The sequence below is a fragment of the Rissa tridactyla genome, chromosome 3, assembly GCF_028500815.1.
Source record: "Rissa tridactyla isolate bRisTri1 chromosome 3, bRisTri1.patW.cur.20221130, whole genome shotgun sequence".
Taxonomy (NCBI): Eukaryota; Metazoa; Chordata; class Aves; order Charadriiformes; family Laridae; genus Rissa; species Rissa tridactyla.
The window spans coordinates 19310388-19331937 of NC_071468.1; the positions used below are offsets into that span (position 1 = coordinate 19310388).

General features: G+C 44.4%; 1 protein-coding gene across 8 annotated transcripts in view; it reads left to right on the plus strand.

The window, feature by feature from the left end:
• Nucleotides 1-544: 544 nt before the first annotated feature.
• The window catches only part of EHBP1 (EH domain binding protein 1), a 231021-nt gene continuing 210015 nt past the window's right edge, over nt 545-21550 (plus strand). For all 8 annotated transcript variants that reach the window (XM_054194439.1, XM_054194431.1, XM_054194432.1 and 5 more), the window contains exons 1-2: nt 545-775; nt 1814-2225. In XM_054194439.1, the coding sequence (XP_054050414.1) occupies nt 2122-2225 (104 nt within the window). In that variant the 5' untranslated portion in view covers nt 545-775; nt 1814-2121. The remainder of the gene's footprint in view (nt 776-1813; nt 2226-21550) is intronic.

Consider the following 21550-nt stretch of genomic DNA (forward strand, 5'->3'; position numbering starts at 1 on the left):
AGAGGGCCGGCCCTGCAGGAAGGGGGCAGCCTTGGCGCCGGGCCGACCCCTCCTCACGGCAGGACCGGGCCGTGTCCCACCGCCCTCACCGTCCCCATACCTCCCTCCCTCCCGCCGCCCCGCGCACCCCCGGCAGCGACCGGGGCTCCCACCCCATCCCGCCGTTCACCCCAGACGGCGGCGGGTCCGGGGGCCGCTGCCCGCCGCCGTGGGACCGCGCCCCTCCTCGCGGCTTTCGGAAGCACCGCCGCCAGTCGCCGGACGCCTTCATGCTGACGGGCAGCCGCCCTCGCCTATCGAGTAAGCTTCTTGCAAGGAACCCCGCCTCCTCGGGCGCAGAGGCCAATCGGAAAGAGGCTTGCGTTGGGGGCGGGAGAAAGGGGCCTCCGAGCTCCGTCTTCCCTCACTACCTCCCTCTCCCCGCTGCGCGAGGATCGCCCCTGTCGCCCGCAGGTGATTGACAGGGAGCGGCAGCCAATGGGCTGCGGCGGGCGCGCGGCGGGGCCAATGGGGCGGCGGGGGCGGGGGGAACGGCGGGCCGGGCTGAGGCGAGGCGCAGCGCCGGCAGGAGGGTGATGGTGGCGGCGTGAGGCGCGGTGGGACCCGGGCGGGCTGCCCAGCTCGGTGAGGGCAAGCGGTGTGTGCCTGGTGCTCGCCATGAGGCTACAGGAGGAGGAGGAGGCGGGAGACGACAGCCGCAGGGCGCTGCCGCAGTAATGGGCAGCGGCAGCGCTGCCTCTCGCCTTGCCGTCTGGTGCCGGGGACCGCCCGTGAGGTGAGTGCCGTGGGGCGGAGGGAGCTGCCCCGCGTCTCGCCCCCCCCCCTTCCCGCTCCCCGCCGTTGGCGTGTTAATTTTTAAAGCCCCAAGGGCTGCGGGCGGCGGGGGGGCTGCCCCGGCGGGCTGGACGCTGAGGTGACAGGGGCCGGTGGGGCGGAGCGGGGCGCTCCTCGCCCCGGGGCTCCCTGGGGAGGGCCCCCTCCAGCGGGGCATCCCTGCACCCCTGGTTGCCTCCTTTGCCAGCTTTAATGCCATCGTACCTTGCCTTCTCCCCGCCTTCTGCTTCCCCGTATTCCTAATGAGAAGGGTTTTTTCCTCCGTGCCCCTCAGAGATGCCGCTTTCCTGCGGAGGGAGAAGACTCATCTGGGTTTCTCACCTCCCCGGTGAGCGTTTCTCGGTTCAGGATGGCGGGGCATTTCCATTTCAAGGAGGAGGATGGGGAATCCTGGGCAGCCAGGGCTCAGGAAATGCCCCTTCCTCTTTCATCCTCCTTCTCCTCACCCTGGCACAGGCATTTAAGTATTAACACTCCCTTGCCGGCTTCTTGGCTGTTCCTCCTCCTTGGAAAGAGAAATGGGAGCGGGAGGTGTGTGTGTGCGTGTGAGAGAGAGAGGAAACAACTGTTACACCTTTTGTCATCAAGACAAAGAACTTGTCTTCATCTCCCCGTGTCCCTCCCTCTGGGTGCATATTGGCAGCACCTCAGCCACTTTGCATTGCTTCCCGGAGATGCTTCATAAGGATTCGGTATGGCCCTGACCTGCCCTTTTTTTGTTGTTGTTGCCAATTACGATGGTGCTGATAAAAGGACATGTTGATATGTTTCCAAACAGACTCGTGGTTTGCATTCCTGAAATTGCTGCAGCATTCTTATTTATTTATTTAATTGGAGGGGGGGGGATGACAACAGGAAAGGGGTATGTTTTTGTGGTTCATTGTAGTTGTCTGAAAGGTACAAGATCACGTGCAATTGCAGCACTGTAGTATGGAGTACATTAACCAATGCTTTCTCCCCCGTCTTATTTGTCTTCCAGTCCTGCAGTCTCCACATCATCTGAAGTGTGAGGAATGATTATTCCATGAGAGAACTTCCTTTCAGTTACCTGTCTGCTCCAATTGCATGCTGCTCCTGGACAGTGATGAGCCATTCAGCTAGACTGGGATTTACACTGAAGAAGGGAGAGGCAGAATATGAATTGTAGACATCCCATCAAGTTTCTCGTGCACTGTTTTTACAGCGTTTGTATATAAATCTGCTAGTATTGAGCACACACGCTCTTGAACCTACGTTGGTATTTGCAGAGTTACTGCTGTGTAAGAGGACTGGTTTTTTCTCGCCATCATGGCTTCAGTTTGGAAAAGACTGCAGCGTGTTGGGAAACACGCATCCAAGTTCCAGTTTGTGGCCTCTTACCAGGAGCTGATGGTGGAGTGCACCAAAAAATGGTAAGAAGCGGCTCATGTTGCTGCACAAATAGTGGAGTAAGTTGCTGGTGCTGAAATAGGAAGGTTGTTGCTCATTTTGTATTGTTTGATGTGTGTACATTGGTCTTGCCTCCCCTCGCTTTCACTTGCCTACCCATTGCAGAGGCAGCTGCATGGGCTGCTGGTCTTTCTTGAGCACTTTGCTGCGTACTTATCTTGGACCTGTTGGTTTTGTTCTGTACTCTGATTTCTTAGCTGGCATTGTTGTTATCATGCAGAGGATGGTGCGTTTGTTAGCTTGGCATCTGTGATTTAGTGGTGTGGTTTTGGTTGTTGTTGTTTGGTTTGTTTTTTTTATATTTACCAAGAGATGTTCTCCAACTTCTAACTCAACTCTTGATGCTCAGTGTTACCTGCTGATGCTGTTGTTAGCTGAATGAGGCATTTGAGATCAGTCCTGAAGATGGTGGTGTTTTAATCAGTGGTGGTGGGTAGATACCCATTTCGATTTTGACTTTTTTTTTTTACCTGAAGATGTGTTGTCTCTCCTTCCTTTCCATCTTTTACTGGCAGATCCTTGGGAATTGTCTTAAGGTATTTGTTTCGTCAGACAAAAATTTTGTGTAGCAGTGGTCCAGTTGGATGGCTTTGGAGCTGACTAGGCAGCAATTAACAGTTAATGGTATGGGTCTGGCCCATCTTCCTTCCTGTTCAAAATGAGCTTAAATAAATCTGCTAGGGAAGACTAGAAGCTACTTTTAAATAGTCAAGCAAAGATCTCCATTATACAAATACTTAAGTGCTGTTTTATATGTTTGGAATATTGAATTTACTGTCATAATTCCTTACATTAGTGTGAGCCTGTAGCGTCAGGGGACAGAGAAAGTACTTTCCAGACCTCGTGGACTGAGATGTTCAAATTGCCTTGTAATAAACTGCGGCCTCTTTTCTAATACTTGGCCTTTCTTCTTGTTGGCAAGTTTGGTGCTTGCATTTGCTGCTTTCACTGTTTATGAGTAATTGCCTCTACAAATTTAAATTCTATCTCTTGGAGTTGGAAATCTCTGTCAAATATGCTGGAAGGCTGCTCGCTGCTGTCTTAAAGGAACACAGGTTAAAATGGTTTTTTTAACAAGTTATCTTCTTGCCTAAAATGTTTTGAAAGATTATTAAGAAAGAGAATCATTTTAGAAGTTCAACGTGCATTCACAGAATAAACTACATATAAAAACATTTTAAACACTGAAAGAGGCTGTCGTGATTGTCTCATGGGATCTACTGTCTAGTTCAGGCCAAATAGTTTTCCACAGTAATTTTGGCTTATCAGGTCTATTTCAGCAGTTGTGTTATCACTTTTTATGTTTTGTTTGCGTAAACTAGCCTGTTTTGGCTTTCATTTTCACTTTGATTCAGCCTTTGCTTCAGAACTTGCAGAATGCTTCAGCACTAAAGAATGATAATGCTGCAGCGGAATGTTCAAATTGGATCTGCAGCTAACTTTCACTTGATTTAAGAAAAAGTCACACACAAAAGTTCTCTTGTGAACAATCTTGTTATTTTAGAAACAATTAGCTTATTGTTTAATCATAAACTAGAGCGCCCACCTAGCAAAATGACTGTGCATGAAGTAGTGAAACAGCCTTTCAAAACCTCAGATATGCAACTAATTTCTTAAAAATAGGTTGTCTTTCTGAATCTTCATTTTACATTCTTGTATTTAAATACATGCAAGATCAGTGCTTGTGTTGGTTATGACGAAGGAACAGTATGGTGGTGAAATATGGATGAATTCTAGGAAAAATAACAATAGGGAAAAACATCACTCACAGAGTCATTTGATTGTAGGCTTTTCTATTCTACTTCCTCTTGTTTGGAGAACCTCAACAAAAATGTTCTTTAAGTATGCAAACCAAAATACAATATTTCTGCTGTAAGTGGAACTGCTATATGAAACAAAAGGGTAAATATTTATGTATTTTGAGAACCTTCAACTAAGTCTCTCCTTAACTTTGGAGAAGATAGTTTTGTGTGTGCTGACAGCCTCACTGCTTCCTCTATGTCTGTTGTGAGTCTCTGAGTTTGGCCCATGCGAGAATAAAACAGCAGAAATGAACTCCATATGCTGTTCTTGCTGAAAGCACTCAATATATATTAAGTGTCAGTGCTGTAGTCTGTAGGTTTTTTGATTGAAACGTAGTAAGCAGTAAGTTATTTTAATGTACTGGCATTTTAACAATGCAGTGTTTCTGGAGAAAAAGAATGCTCCATTCATATTTTAAAATAAATGACAATGCAGTCATAAACACACTTGAACTGAGATCTGTCTGTGAGCAAGGATTGTGCATGACCAAAACAGGCTGCGGGTCTGTCCGTGAACGTTTACATTTGTCTAACTCTTCAGAAAATTACTTGTGTGTTAGAATATTTTTGTAACTGATCATGTGTGGTTTGCAACGTTGGGTGTGTTTCTGGTTGACTTTAATACCTTTTGTCTCCTCTGAACTTGTACTGATTTGGATTTTTTTTTTTTAACTTAGTGTTCAGAATAGCTCTTGCTCTTGTTTCTGGAGTTACGTTGGCTGTGTGGAAAGTTGCTGTTACTCTGGTGTTGCTGCTTCACTCTTTAAAATGATTATCTCTAGATACAGCAGCATTTGTCCAGCACAGGCTGAAACTCCTTTGCTTGCTTTTTCTGCTCTCTCTAATTTCTGATTCTTGTCCCTGCTAATGATTAAAGACAGCCACTCTCAGGTGATTGCTTTTCGTTGGCGATGCTTTTGGGGGGACAGGTTGTGATGGAGTGTCCAGTGTTGTCACTGTTCCATTAGAAAAACCTAATTTTCAGGTAATTAACAGGGCTGAGCTGCTTCTGTGGCATTCTGGCTGCTCCTGCTGACCCAGACCTAATTATTGTGGCTGCTCGGTACCTTTGAAAAATTGAGCAGTTAGTTAGTTTGGAACCTTTCATTAAAAATAAATAAATAAATAAATTTTGGCCTTGGTCTTTAATATGGCTTCATGACTCCAGCTACTGTGAAAACGTAATGCTTTGCATTAATCACATAAGCACTTGGGTTTTTTTGGAAGGTGCTTGCTTGGCAGTGCTGGAGTGTGTCATCCTCCACTTACCCTTGGAATAAGCACAGGATTTTCCACCTGGCCTCACCAGTGAGGTGCAGCCCTGGCCTGGAAGGACTGTGTGTGGTAGGACAGAGTTAATTTAGTCCTTCTGCTTAGTGCAGAGATGTTGAACAAAACCAGAAATCAGTCTCATGCATTTTGCTTAGACTTCTACAGAAGTTGTGTTTACTGCTCTGTGCTGGCGGTGCAGGCTGTGGCTGTGTAGGATAGGATTGTAGGCCATCGTTGGCAGGTGTAGTGCTGCAACTTGTGCTGGGGAGTCAGTTCAGTTGCCTGAACGCTGGTGTCTGGCACTGTTTGAGATGCCTTTGGGTTTTCTGCCAATCCCAGCTGCTGGTTTGGAGAAGCCCAGGTCTCCTGTTGATCCCATGTCAATCCTGCCGCCCTGGCATGCACCTCTTGTGCACTCTGGGGCTTCTTGGCTGCTGGAGGGCTTTCTTCAGGCAACAGAGTCACGGCTTGTCTGAGGCACAGGCTCAGCAGGGGAGCCTCTCAGGAGGAAATGCTCCTTTGGACCAGAGATCAGTTCCAGTACTCGGACGTGAAGCTGTGATGGCTGTTTTACAGGGGTGCTGAAGCGTCTAATGCTGAACACACGAGTCTCTAGGATGGCTTTTATGTTTCCTTATTTTTGTGTGATACCTCACAAGTCAAGGACTCAATAGAGGCTTCAAGTGTAGTATTAACTGGTTTCCACAGAGGATGGCCTAACTTAGAGTTGAGGTTGCCAAGTTCCTCATATGTCCTTCTCCACTAGATGCTTTTATGAGCAAGAAAGCTGCTCACCTCAGTGTAGGTCCTAACTGCTTAAAAACTTAACTGCTTTTGGAGCCTTTCCTACAGGATTTGCCATTCAGCAGTTGTTTTAGAGATAAAGAAATATGTTATGTTTTACAAAGTTTGGAATACCTGTCATGTCCTATATGAACTGCTTTGCTTTTAAATCCCACTTAAAGATACAGCGACCCATGATGTTCTAAAAGGATTAAACTTTTCTTGTACACTGCCTTAGCTGAAGGCAGGCTTCATTTCCATAAGGCAAGTTCCCTATTTTTGTATCAACTAGGTATGGTCTGAAGTAGGTCCTGTATTTTCAAATATACATCTTTCTCTTTTGGAAATGAAGTAATGCTTAATCTTTTTTTTTTTTTTTTTCCCCAAAAGACTTTAGCCATCTGTTTTTCTCTTCTATTGTAGTTTCATAACTGGATGCTGCAGGAATTTTAAGATTTGGCATGCACTGTGCATGGAAGAAAAATGAGCTTTTTGAGATTCCACGGTTCACACCAGTCTGCTTGCCTTCTGGTCGCTGCTTTCCAGCAAACTCCTCAGTGCTGAAGGCCACTGAAAGAACTGGAGTTAACTGGTTTCTGTGGAAATCCTTGGGGGTTGCCGCTGCAGGGTCAGGCTGTTAAATTGGTCAGTTTGTTTCCTGGCGTGGCATGGTTGTCAGGAGGGGATTTTGTGAGCACCTAAGTGCTTTTAATTATTTAAGGATGATCACATTGAAACGTGTGACAAAAAGAGATACAGTTACAGGTGAATTCAGGATCTCTGAGTTAGTTTTGCTGTGAACCATGCTTTTTGTCACAGGCTTGCTCTTCCAAGCTTTTGATCGGATTTGCATTTGTGTGTTAACCATGTAGCTATACTGTAACCAAGCTTGTGCAAGGAAAGCATCATGCAATTTCTCCTGCTTTTTAGCTTCTTTTCTCCTTCTCAATTAAATTAGGCTGTGTCCTTACACTCTTCATTGAGTTCTCTGATTCCACACACAATAATCCCCATCTGCAAATACAATTCTGCGTTTTCTTCTCCATTCATTTCCAGTTTTGACTCGGGACTTTTTGAGGGCTTAAGTTATGCATCAAACTTACTCTTTCCACATAATCACCACCAGCTGCCTGACAGGTCAGTTCTGTCCCTTTCTTCCTGTAGTCAGTTAAAACACACTTGCTGTCCGCACACAAAAGCAGTTCTCTGCCACCTTGCATCTCTCTTCTCAAAGAAAATTGTTGATTTCAAACATGTAGATCTGTTCCTTTTGGCTATCTGCCAGACTTTTGTCAGGAGTTGTCTGCCAATCCTGACTCCTTAACACCAGTTGTGTTGCTTCCCTACCTTACCAATTTAGCCTTATGGCCCCTTTTATAGCCCTATGTCTGTTCCATGGACCACAAGTTTGGGATTTCTCATAAAAGTTGTTGGTTATGTATTGTGCAGTGAAGAGATCTCAATAGGAGAGGTATGGGTGTACGTGAAATCTTTCTTGCTGCTGAGTTTTTCAGCTTGTCAGTACTGCATACTCCATTTTCTATTTGCAGCAACTCTTTGAGAGTATTTGAAAATCTGTGTTCGGTTTCTGAAAGACCTCATTGGTAGAACTAGGCATGAAGTTTAGTATCCATAAGGTAGAAAGGTTTGGGTTTGTCATAAATGCTTGTTCTGAATTTTATTTGTCTTTGAGAGACACAATTCTTTCCAGCAATTCTTTGACATAGTTTACTGTCCTAGCAGTAACAAAAATAATTGTGTAAAGCAGAAAATATTAGGTTATATCCAAGTTGTAGACAATGCCATCCTATTGGTCTGTCATTCATTCACTTAAAGGGATGAGGATGTCTCCTTGAATAAATAAAATACACTAACTTACATTGTAATACAGCGTTATTTTTTTGGAGAGAGAAACTGTGTGTGTGTGTGTAACTTCCTTGCAGAGCTTTACAAATAAATAAAACCTGGCTCTGTTCCTGCAGGCACTGTGTTGCATGCATACAGTAAAGTACATGTACTGTCCCTTTGAACTCAGTGGACTTGAGCTGCAATAAAGATTATAATTTTTTTCAGGACTGGATCCCTCTGAATACTCTTTTCAACTCTTTGTGTTATGAGATTAAATAAAATGAAATATTACAACATTGTGTAGGCCTCATCTGAGCTGAGGCTTCAGTCTCTCGGGCTGCTCAGGCTGTATAGTGCCAGTCTGTTGCTGCAATTAGTTTTTAATTGGTCGGAGAGAGCCGAAGTCCCTTTCACAGCTTAGTGTGAATAAGGAGAGGAGGAGGAGGCCGATAAGGTTGACTAAATCTGAGAAAACTCTTCTTATAAAACAAACCCTTCAGTTACCGTAGTAAAAGCATTCTGCTTGGGTGGCTTTCTGAGAATATGGGGGCGGAGTGTGGGGGGTTGTTTGTTTACTTCTAAAAGCTTTCCCAGTTTACTCTGAGTGTGTGAAGTCTGTGTTTGTTTCCCTTGCCCCTCTCTTTCCTTTTACTCCTCGGGGTAGAAGCTGAGCCTGGCGGGTTGTTTGCTGCCTTGCTGTGGGACGCTCCCGAGCCGCCCTCTGCACCAAGCCTCTTCTGCACGCCCCGGAGTGGACTCTGAAATGCAGGAGCTATGCAGCTGAACTTTTGTTCCTTATTTTAAGATAGGCACACAGCAATAGGGTAAATAAAGCCGTCCTTGTTTTCTTCCCCTTGTTGTCTTTGAAAAATGTCTTTCTGCAGCACAGAGTTTATGTAAGTGCATCAGAGCCTCGCAGCTGGGAAGCTGTATGTTTTGGCAGTTGAGGTGTAGGGTAGTTGTGGCTGTTGGCACCTGGAAAGGGACTTGGGAACTGTGGGTTAAGCATGAGCTAAAATTAGCAGAAACATAACTAACATTGCTGTTGTCTAAGGCTCTGACTCATGAGGCTTTCTGGATTCAAGAGTGGGGCTGAGATGTCACTGTCCCTTAGCATTAAGCTTCCTCTGCTTCCCTCCACCCTGACACAGTGGCAGGATGACAGTCTGGTCGCCTGATGGGTTAATGCCAACTGCCACCAATTCCAGTTCTGATTTGTACCGTGTGTGTGAATTGCAGCAGCCGAGGAGCGTACGCACCTCCCTTAATGCTGCCCTGATCCAGAGGGGAGGAAAACCTGCCAGAGGGGTGTGATGAGCCACAGCTGCGGGCAAGAGCATCTTAAAGTGCTTCAGCTAAATCACCCAGATCCTGAGTCAGTGCCCTGTGCTGTCACTGTAGGGCTTCCAAGCGCACAAGCTTTTGAGATGAATCAGAAGTGCAGGCCCTCCTGAACTATCGTTTCCAGCTGCCTGTAAAGATGAGCAGTGCAGAAGTCATTCTCGTTTGCCTGTTGAGCTTCTCTTTGTAGTGGAAAGTCATTATTGGGGGTTCTTTTTTATTTCTATTTTATTATTATTTAAGGAGACTTTCTTGAGGATTACTCCAAAGCTGTGGCCAGGCTCTGCAGCTGCTTAACTGTCTGCAGCTGCTGAACTGAGATCTCTGTGGCTCTGTGTATTTATTTTAGCACAAACTGGTTTGGGGTTTTTTTTCATGTGCATGCTCAGTCTCCTGCAGTCATTCTGTGGGCTTTGTTTTGGGTGAGCTGCTGCATCAGAGCCTAACAGCGCACTAGCAGATCTGATCTTTCTTTTCTAATAGATCTGTTTTGAAAAATGACTTTGGCGCTGACCAAACATCACAAGGACAAAATAATTTCTAATTCCAGGGTCAATTGAATTTAAACAAATAGGGGCATTTTAAGACTCTATCGTATCACATCAGTTTTGACTCCCATATTACCATGGCCTGAATTACTACCACTCATTTCCTTGATGCCATCTCCACAAGGACCTGTAATGACTACTCACCCTTCATGTTCACTGCATTTTCTTTCTTTATCCACAAAGTAATGTTTGCTTCCTTGCTGCTGTCTGGTGGGTCAGAGCTGTTTGGAGCTGCTGGATGGGTGGCATTGGCTGTTGTGGTGGGAGATACGTGTTTTGATGGGTGTGCAGCTTTGCTGGAAGCATATATTTATCTCCACCTGTTGGGACAAGCCCTGTCACCTTTCTTTAAGGCCAAGCAGACCAAAGACATTCCCTAAGTCAGCTCTGGGCTTTCCATTAGATATGTTGCTGCCTGATGCTCTTAAGATGGTAGCTGTCTTGAACTTTCTTCTAATGTGCTGATGCCTGTACTTTTAAATCCAGTATCATAAACTGACTTTCCCCTCCCAGCTGTGCTTGGGAAGAGTATTTGCATAGCCTGTACTGTTAATATCAAAAGCCAAATTAAATTAAGTAATTGGAGAATATGGACCATTGAATACAGTTGGCAGTACATTGTACGCTGCCACTTGGCGTGCACTGTGAACTTCCTTTACTTTCAGTCACTGCTTGTTAAGTAAACTCTGAATCCCTTTGTTTATGGCAGTACATAGGAGGAGATTTAAAAGAACAGAAAAGAGCTGTCAAAACAGCTTAATTCTCTTTTCCAGCAAAGATCTAACTCAGCAGCCTGTAAATTTCCAAACCAACCTGTTGCTGATTTATCTGTGGTTTATTAGCAGAGGACTTAACCTTGACAGCTCCTGGTGACACCTGACATGATTATAGCTCTGGCCATGTTGGCAGATGGGTGAGTCTGTTTAGGTGTTCTTAACTGCTTGGCTGGTTTTTTCTTCTGGTTCTACCTACTGTCTCTTGGGAAACCGATTTAGTGGTTTGTCTCTTGCTGTAGGTAGCCTGAGCAATAGTTTATAAAGCTGTGAAAAATTTAAAGAGAACAAGGTTTTTCAACTCCTTTTTCTCTTCAAGAGGAGATCTTAACTGGATAGAGTACTTGGAATAAGTGCTCTTAAGTTGAGCAAGTGAATATTCATAAAACTTCCCCTTGCATTCCTTTGTCTTTGACATGTAAGAAAATTTTAAGAATGGAAAAGTCCTGACCCATTTTTCACCACTTCCTCTCATACCACAAAAAGCAAAAGAATCTAGCACAGTGTTAGCTGCTTTTGAGGCATATTTGGGATGGTGTCTGTTTACTGTTAGCACTTTTTAAAAGATCCTTTTTTAAAACACCTGTGGTGATGGTGTTTTCACCCCCTTTTTATTGGGATTTGTGCATGTAGAAAAGGTAATTTGGGGTTGTAGGTTTTGTTTTTTCATTTTCTTCCTAAAATAGTTTCCATTCTTCCAATGAGATGGATACTGTGAGCTCCAGTGTCTGCATACCCTTTCGGAATACCAAGGCACAGGCAATCTTAAAACAGTAAAGGAATTTTCTTTCTCATGGATTCCTTTTTTCATGTAGTAAATAGGATTTTTAATTTTTTTTTTTTTGTTCTGAACTGAAAGATGACCAAGAATAATCTTAACACTCTGAATTCTCATAGTGGCTGATGTAGTCATGGGATTTTTTGACAGAGGATTGAGAAAGTGCATGATCACCCTTAGTGCTAGAACTGTAAACATCTAGTGCTTGAGACATGATGCCTTCTTTAGTCTGTGGCTGCGAGACTGTCCAGCAGAGAGGGTGCAAAAAAGCGTAACTCTTCTTTTCTGCCTCCGCACTTCTCTTCCCTCTTTTCTGGGGTAAACGCCCTGCCAGCAGAAAGCCAGCAGCTGCGCAAGAGGGGAGTGCTGGAATACAGTCCTACCAGAGAGCTTGGTAAATGATAGTGCGAGGGGACTGCCCCTGACACATCGTCTGCTACCTGTGGGCCTCATCACAGCCTTTCGTACCTCCACACCAATGCTGCTGCCCCTTTTCTGGAGAGCTGGGACAGCCCTTTCCTCTGGGCATACAACACTGTTGTGCTTGATGGGGCTGTGCTGTCAGTGGTTAGGACAAGTTAGCTCACTGTCTTGTTGGTTTTTGAACCTTGAGCTTCTCCCTTATTTTTAGCTTTGCTCCATAAGGAAAAAGTTCTCGTGTGATGCTAAAACGTGTCTGAATTTTCTGCCTGGCCAGCAGCATTCAGCGTCGCATCGGAAAATTTCAGCAGACAATTTCAACCCAAGCTTATGGGGGTGGAAACCTTCAGCTATTATTTCCATGGATTTTGTGACAAAGGGCCTCTGAATAGAAGAGAGGAGTCTTGGTCAGGCCCTGTGGCTGCAGGTAAAAAGCCAGTAACTGCCTCTTATTAGACAATGGAGAATCTGCAAGGGCAAAAGCTGCTGTCAGCCTGACCACTTTCCCTCTGCCTGGAACTACAGGTTTGTCTCAGTTTGTGCTTCCACGCAGAAGCAACAAACTTCCAATATTTTTGGAGCAAGGAGCTGCTAGATACGTTTCTCTGTTTCTCTGCTCCCCATCTGTTGCTGTTGATGCCTCCTGCTCCGGCTGCCTCAGGAGAGGCTGTATCCCAAGGGAGGATGGCAGTTACTTGTGGGTTACCTGGTCCTGGTGCTTGTTGTTCATCTCATCCATCATCGGTAACTTCAGTACTGCTGGTAGCGTGGCTAATGTTGATGTAGTACCACTGCAGCCGGCACAGCAGTCCCTCATCTCCTTTCTGATTGCTGTACCAGGAAACAGGAATATGGAAATTTTTTGCCTATAGATTCAGTCTTGTTGTCTGGAGTGGACCCTAATAACCTATTTACAGTGCACAAAGTCTGCTTCCTCCTAGGAAAAAAAAAAAGTGCTGACTTTAGTAAATAAATTTGTTTCAGACAAATTTATTCTTAGGGAAGTAGAGCATGTACTGTAGGGGGAAAATAATACTTCTTTTAGCAACAGCTGTTGAGAGTGCTTTCTTGGTTTGCAATTAATGATAAAGTCAACAAACTGTAATTTAAAAAAAAATAATAATCTGGAGCTACTCTTGACTATAGGAAGACTGCAATTTACCCTAACTTGTTTATGTCCACCTCATTGTGAGACCTGTCAGTATCTCTTATGGTTGACAAAACCCCATTAAGGCCTGGAGAAGAAGCAGCCTGCTGCCTCGTTAGTCTCATAGAGCAGGTTTTCTGCCCTCCTCCTCCTCTGCGCTGTGCCATAGGTGGGCTCAGAGAAGACTTGGTTAGGTTTGCCTCAGGTCTTCTCCCTTAGGATTAGTTTCTTTGCTGCCCTAGGAAGCCTTTAAAAATGGTTGGCCTTGTAGCTTTTTACATGGAATATTTGCTTGTTGCGTTTCAGCGTTGCTCAGCTTTGGGCAGGACCGGCGGGAAGGTGAGGTGAACTGAGTGGACAAGGAAGCAGGGGCAGTGAGGCTTTTCTCCTCGTTTGAATGTCTTCTGGTCTGCCTCCAAGGGGTATACCAAGCAGATCCTGCTGGGTGTGAAGATACAAAAACAGTGACCTAAATACAAGCAGCCCGTGTGCAAAGTAAAAATAATTATTTTGGAGAACAGCTGCGGAGCCTTCTTGTACTTCTGCCCATGTCATCATAGTTAGCATGGGTTTTAATGTTGGAGTCTTAACAACTTCTTATACTGAACACTGCTCACAGCAAAGGAGAAGTTAAAATCGGTGGGGAGATGTTTCTGGAAGCTGGTAACATGAGACAGAGAAGTCTGTCAGCTGTGCATGTTATGTACAAATCTATAGTTCAAGATGCTATGTACATACATAAAATCAACATATGTTGTTGAACTATCTTAGAGGAGCCTGGATGCTGCTGATGAATAGCAGAAGGGGTGGCTGTCACTAGAAAGGGACAAACCTTGTCCACCCTTGGTTACTCTGGGAGACTCCCAGATGTGCTGTGCGACGTGGGCTGAGCAGGGCCAGAAATCTCACTTTCCTTACAACCTCAAGCAATCTTGCTGGTAAATTAAGTCGCTTTGAAATAGTGAAGTATTCAATGTTACTGAAATGCTCAACATTGTAGTAAACCCCAGGCCTTTATTCTCCTACTGAATACAGTTCCTTTCAGCTGTAATCAGATTTTTGTGTTTTATTCAGACAGATGTTTGCTGACCCAGGTCACATAAAATTCTTATGAAAATGTGCCCACTTTAAAACGGGAACTTACTGTGTCACGAGCTTTCAGACTTGATTTTGCTGAACAAACAATATGCACATACGTATACTTGGACCTCATTTATATGCAGCAGCTCCACTGTTTTACTGTGCTGTGGCAATCCATGTCATACAGCACCTATTCTTCCCTTATAGACAGGAGGCAGCAGTGCAGAAGTATATGATCTAGAGAGATTTGAATGGAAATATCTGAACAGCCAGTTTAAGCACTTCTGTAGCAAAATAAAGTGTGTTTATATTTCTGATTGTACCAGAACAACCATTTCAGTTCAGAGTAGCTTCCCTAAGTGAAGTGGTTTTAGTGTCACAAAAGCTGTCCTGAACAAGCCTCGATTATAGAAAATGTTGTTGTGCGCCTGTTTGTGTTAACGGAGAAGTAATCCATTGCTACGTGCATCTCCAAGTCTGAACCCTGAAACCAGCAGTACAGGTCACAGGGCAGGACAGGCGCTGGCTCCGCTACTGTCTGCTCACCCATCACTAATGGGAATAAAACCAAAATAAGAGTTTGCTCAAACACAGGTCTTAATGTTTCAGTTTCATAATTCATAATAGTCACAATTCTTTCAGAAGCTATTTTAAAAGGGAGGTTACATCATCTCTTGGTGAATGCTGATTATGATTTCACCTCTCTTTGAGTGACTGCGATAGTAACAACCATACTGTTAAAGAAGAAATCTAAATCCAAAGTGTTCCAGGATTCTTTTTGTGCTGAATGAAAACAAACTGCATTATTTAAATATTTCTATCTTTAAGACACAGGTAGAAAAAGTCTGGCTATTAATATCATATGATGTTAAAAAAATTCTGAGTGCATTTGAAAGGAGTTCTTTTATAACATTTTGTATTCAAAGGAAGATTTATAGCTTTGTAAATAAAACTGCAGTATGTGTCTGGCCTTCCTCAATGTAATTTCACTCTGTTCAAATTGATGACCTGATCTCTTCAACCTGACGCATCCTCGTATTGTCACTGTGTTGTATTTTCTTCCTGGTGTCTGTGTAAGTGGTTCTCCATATTGCTGTCCCATGCCAGTTCCCGGGTGGTTGATGTGGAAAGGGGGAATAATGCAGCACACACACGAAGAGTACTTACATGCTCTTACCGCTTGGTGCATTTATACAGTTACAGGAAGATAAGAACTTACTTACAATTTGGGCTTTTGGAGCTGGTTATTATATCAAAGCATGATTTTCTCTCTTTCTTTGAACCTGGGAAGTTGGTTTTGTACACATGGAGCTGGGGGAGTTTAAGTTTTTTTTCTATCCCAAGGCAAGTTCCCAGTCACAGCAAAGAAATCGCACGTGGTGTTCTCTCTCTTGCTACCCTGATATAGCCAGAAGCTGCAGAGTAGTTTTTTGAGAGTACTGAAAGTAGAAGAGCTTGTGAAGCTATATACATTTTCGGTTACTGAAAGTAGTAGTAAAAGTTATTTTTGTTCCTTACATAAATAATTCTGTACCAGTCAGTTTAGCACTTTCATTTGTTCAGAGCAGACTCGATAAATTCTGTGCAGATTTTTCTATGTAGATATTTTTGATTTGGAGGGGGAAATAGTCCTCTTTGCTTCTCATTCTACTTGAGAGTGTGGTCTAGTGGTGGAAACAACAGAAGTCAGAAAATCCCGGTTCCACACTAGGCTTCCTTTTAACTTCCCTTATAACTGTGTAGATAAGTCATCTTTTCTATCACTCCCTAATTTGTGTGCACAAATCATCTTCCGTCAACTTTCCTACAGTTTTACGTCAGCAATTACTTACAAGTAGGATTTATGTCTCCCGTTAAAGGCCAGAAGGTAGCAGCTCTCTGTTTGGTGGTAGTGGCGCAAAACAACTAAAAACACGCTTTGCTGTGTGGAAATAAATATCAAGTGCTGACAATTTCTCTGCACGAAAAGTCTGCAGCTGCACAGCTCCATTATTAATCCAGTCTTACAAGACTGCTGTATGATAGAGAAAAATGATCCCCATTTTCTATCTCTGAAACTGAAATACAGAGAAATTGTGGAGAAGGTGCAAGAAACCCTCTCCGTGCTGACAGGAATTGTATGAGTGCAGATTTATGGTAGCAAGACGCTGCATAGCTGAGGAGGAAACTGCAAGTTATACCCTAGAAAAATGTCCCCTTCCTCATTCTTTTTTTCAGTATGAATCATGTTAATAATGAGGTCGTTTACAGGTGTGTTTGGTTATATGTGGTCAGAGTGGAAACCATTGCAGAACACTGCTGAGGTACAGCAGGACTGGTGAAGCAGCGTACATGAAGAAAATGGGAAAGGTAATTCTGGAGAAGAAGTGACTGCATGATCACTGATCTACAGTTACCAATTACCAATTCAGGAGCTTAAGCAAGCTTTTTGTTGTGGGGAGGGGTTTTTGTTTGTTTTCTATTTATTTTCCTTTGAGTGGTGTGTAATTAAGAGTATGTGTAATGGATAAATGTCAGATTGAGGGGAAGGAAGTAATTTTTACTAGGGACTAAGGACATCCTTTCTGGATTGATGCTTCTGAAATATTTTATCCAGTGGTGGTGATATATTAGAAAATGACAATAACCATAAGGACCAAGCTCATCTTCAGCAGAAGTGGTGTACACCTGAAGCATGTAATTGCTCTTGAAAGGCTACATGTTGATTACTCCAGTGCAAAAAGTTCAGGAGACCTACGCTGTTTGTGTCAGATTTACTTGGAAATGATTGTGACACTCTGCCTGACAGTTCAAACCAAAGTGCTTTAAAAGAGGTGTTTATGTAGAAACTATAGCACTAAATGAAGGAAGAGAGCTTGTTAAGCACTGTGAAGACTTTTGGGAATAAAGCTGATAGGATGGAGCTCAGTTAAAGCTCCAACAAAGCTGTGGCTGCACAGCAGGATATAGGCTTATCATTACTGTGATATAATCGTAGCTGTTGGAATATTCTGTTTAAGCTTGTTGACTTCAATATATACATACACTGCCTGGATTAGAATTGCTGATCCTTTTTTTTTTTTTTTTTTCTGCTCTACATTGCTGCAGAATTTATTCTGTGATTTATTTTCTGCTTGGACTTCAGGTGATAGCTTTTTCTTTCATATCACATCCACAAAATCAGTCCCAAAATCTAATGCTTGTGGAAGAGAGAATGTGAATATTTGGGAGGAAAAGTAACATTTTATTTCCTACCCTTAAAAAATGCCAAGAATGGTATGCAGAGTGTTGGTGGCTATTATTTTACTTGTTTGTTGCTCCAGCATATCTGTCCTGTGACTTACAGTGTAAGAAGAGATAGGGTAGAATATGAGACATTTGAAATATTTATGAGGCTAAACTGCAAGAACCTCTCTTGAGTTTGCCCAGAGACAGGCTAAACTCTTGAGTCTGGCTCTCTTGAGAGAAGCAAACCTCCATCATCCATTTCAGAATTTCTGTTCTGGTTTGTGGCTGATTCTTGACGACCAGGATGGTACAGAAATCAAATGCTTCAAAGCCAGAAGACAAACAGGTACCTGTTCTATCACTGTGGCTCTTATTTATGTGATGAAGCTGGCCACGTGTCATCTTTACCTTATGGATATTTTTTCTTTGATTATTTGAACCTTTTTTCCCTGCTTTGGGCGTTCCAGCTGTAAGGTCCCTGAGCACACATAGTCTCTATCCGTGTCTTAGGAGAGTTAAGAAGGGGAAGGGAGAGTGCGGCTGAGGAGAAGAGGGAGTCTGCATCTGTCTTCAAATCACGGAATCACGGAATCTTCAGAGTTGGAAGGGACCTCTAGAGATCATCTAGTCCAACTCCCCTGCTAGAGCAGGATTGCCTAAGCCACATCCCTCAGGGCTGCATCCAGGCGGGTCTTGAAAATCTCCAGAGAAGGGGACTCCACAACCTCCCTGGGCAGCCTGTTCCAGTGCTCTGTCACCCTCACTGTAAAGAAGTTTTTCCGTGTATTTGAACGGAACTTCCTATGTTCTAGCTTGTGCCCATTGCCCCTTGTCCTGTCGCTGGGAACCATTGAAAAGAGCCTGGCTCCGTCCTCCTTAAACCCACCCTTTAGATACTTGTAAACATTAATCAGGTCCCCCCTCAACCTTCTCTTCTCCAGGCTAAAGAGTCCCAGCTCTTTCAGCCTTTCCTCATAAGGGAGGTGCTCCAGACCCATAATCATCTTGGTTGCCCTACGCTGGACTCGCTCCAGTAGTTCCCTGTCCCTCTTGAACTGGGGAGCCCAAAACTGGACACAGTACTCCAGTTGTGGCCTCACCAGTGCAGAGTAGAGGGGGAGAATGACCTCCCTCGACCCACTGGCCACACTCTTCCCTATGCAGCCCAGGATGCCATTGGCCTTCTTGGCGACAAGGGCACACTGCTGGCTCATGGATAATTTGCTGTCTACCAGGACCCCCAGGTCCTTCTCCTCAGAGCTGCTTCCCAGCATGTCCGCCCCTAACATATACTGGTGTTTGGCATTCTTCCTTCCCAGGTGCAGGACCCTACACTTGCTTTTGTTGAACCTCATTAGGTTCTTCTCTGCCCAGCTCTCCAGCCTGTCCAGGTCACGCTGGATGGCAGCACGGCCCTCTGGAGTGTCGGCCACCCCTCCCAGCTTGGTATCATCAGCAAACTTGCTGAGGATACACTCTGTCCCCTCATCTAGGTCATTAATGAATATATTGAACAAAATTGGTCCAAGTATTGACCCCTGAGGGACACCACTCGTTACAGGCCTCCAACTGGACTCTGTGCCACTGATCACAACCCTCTGGGTTCTGTCACTCAGCCAGCTCTCGATCCACCTCACTGTCACCTCGTCTAGCCCATACTTCCTCAGCTTCCTAATGAGGATGTAATGGGAGACAGCGTCAAAAGCCTTGCTAAGGTCAAAGTAGATGACATCTACGGCTCTCCCCTCATCCAGCCAACCCGTTATAACATCATAGAAAGCTATCAGATTGGTCAGGCATGATTTGCCCTTGGTAAATCCATGCTGACCACTTCCAATAACTTCCTGTTCCTCTATGTGTTTGGAGACGACATCCAGAATGAGTCGCTCCATTACCTTCCCAGGGACAGAGGTGAGACTAACCGGCCTGTAGTTCCCTGGGTCCTCCTTCTTGCCTTTTTTGAAGATTGGAGTGACGTTAGCCTTCCTCCAGTCCTCAGGCACCTCTCCTGTTCCCCATGACTTTTCAAAGACGATGGAGAGTGGTCTAGCGATAACATCTGCCAGCTCTCTCAGCACTCGCGGGTGCATCCCACCAGGGCCCATGGATTTATGAATGTCCAGCTTGGCCAAGTGGTCTCTGACCCGGTCCTCCTCAACTAAGGGAAAATCCTGGAGTCATTTGGACTCGGAGAGGTTCATTTATGTTAGGTAAAGCAGGAAGTGTCCCATGCCCTCCTGGGCCCTAATTTCTGCTTGCCACCTGCCATCCCGTTGCTGAGGGCCATGCTTCATTTGTGCGGTGGCAGAGGGCTGTCCCTTGGGCACAAGGGCCACACACATTGGTCTGCTTGCCTTGGGGAAAGCTGGTGGTGTGTGCCCACACATGCTGCTGGGGACAGGCTGCATGCGTCAGATGTGGCTTGAACACTATGAATTTAATGCATGTCTTTATGGAAGGGTCTCGCAACTCAGAGGCTGGATGTCGCAGAAGCTGAGAGCTTATAGGAGCTGTTTTGCTACCCATGCATGAGTGGAAGCACATCACGTTCTGCCACGAGGAATCCTGTTCTGCCCCTTTTGGGGAACTTAAAGGTTTCTTTGCATTGTTCCAGCGTTGTGAGGTGATGTTACAAAAATCTGGCTCTGGTTTACACTTCATTTTAATAATTTTCTCCAAAACACTTACTTTCATTGGCTTTGGAGTTTGAGGGTTTCCATGACCCAAAGCATCTTTGAACATTAATGCACTGAAATGAATGAGTAAATTCACACCTCATTTGGTACTATATTGCTTGTCTGGCTGCAGAACAAACAAACCCAAACCCTCTATATGTTAAAACTGAGCGCTAGCTTTTCAGCCAGATCAGTGAGATTTAAGAGCCCTGACTCTCCTGCAATGAAGGGGGTTAAAGGCTTTAGCCTGCTCGTTCATCTGTCTGCCTTGGTCCAGGTCAGGTCCAGCCGAGAACTGCAGCACCGATGACAGAAGTTATGTTTCCTCTGGTGGATGGCTTCGGGGAAGAAAAGCGGTTGAGAAGGTGTCGGTACTGCGTGGGGTAACATGTTAGACAGCAAGAGCTAGATGTGCCAGCGCTCATCTGTCAAAGCCCAAGAGACAAGGTTAAATTAACAGATCAAGCTGAGATAAGTGTTTTGTGTAAGGTCTTGTCTATGCTCAGAGACTGGAAAAGTTAAGGAGAGCTGATGTAAAGCATGAAGTGCATAAATAAAGCCATGTTGAACTCTCCTGTGAATGCTCTCATTCAGGAGATTTGCTCTTCACTGCGGTAGCCCCATCATCTTAACTTTCCTGAGCGTTCCTGCCTGTCGTTTGGATGTGCTCATACTGCCGGAGTGTGGGCAAGCACACGCGTGTGCAGTGCCAGCCCTGCCAAGGCTGCTGCTCCGTCTGAATGCTCCAGAAGTAAATATGTTAAAAATTTGCAGGCTTCAACTTTTGAGCCTGGTTTGTTTTAAAGATGAAAAGTGCATTTTATATCAAATACGCTAAAATATGTGGAAAATCTTATTTTGCAGAATCCAAGGAGTTTGTGCGCCCACGCATCTCTATTGTCCCTGTTGATGACTCTGCACATAACTGGTTTTCCCCCTCAGTGCTCTGTGTGAACTCTGCACAGCTGAAATTGATTCCCATTCCCTTGATGGTTAGTTTACAGAGTGGATTTTATTCATTAGGCTTCTTTGACCCTAACTAGGCAAATGTATTAAAACTCCGATTTGAAATGTCATCATTTACAGTAAGTTATCTTCATTTCATTTACTGTAATACCCTTCTAAAAGCTTGAAATTAAAATTTTTCCTCCTGTTTATCCTCATTTAGTGCCAGGTCCCACAGCATTTAATCTGTAGGAGGTTTTTGCCTTGCAGTGTAAGGACACCATACTTCACTTGGCACAACTAGGTGTTGCAGTAATTTCGAGAGGCTTTGTCTTTTACTTTGAGTGGATGGGTCTCAGCACTTTGCAAGATTAAAAGTGTATTTTGCTCCAGGAACCAATCTAGTCTCACTTTTTATTCACCTTTGTGCTTCCAAGGAGAACTGCTTTTCACACCAGACACATTTGTGTTTACAGATAAAAATTTTTTAAATTAGAGTAAAATTGAAATCTAGGGTGAGACAAAATTACTTAATCTTTTAAGCTGTGTGCTCTATGGGATAGAGGGGCTCTGTCTCTTTATCCCTTTGCCTCATTTAATGGTACAAGACTGGAATCCAGCCTGCAAGACATCAAATCCACTTAATAAAAAATCTGGACAGCATCCCGG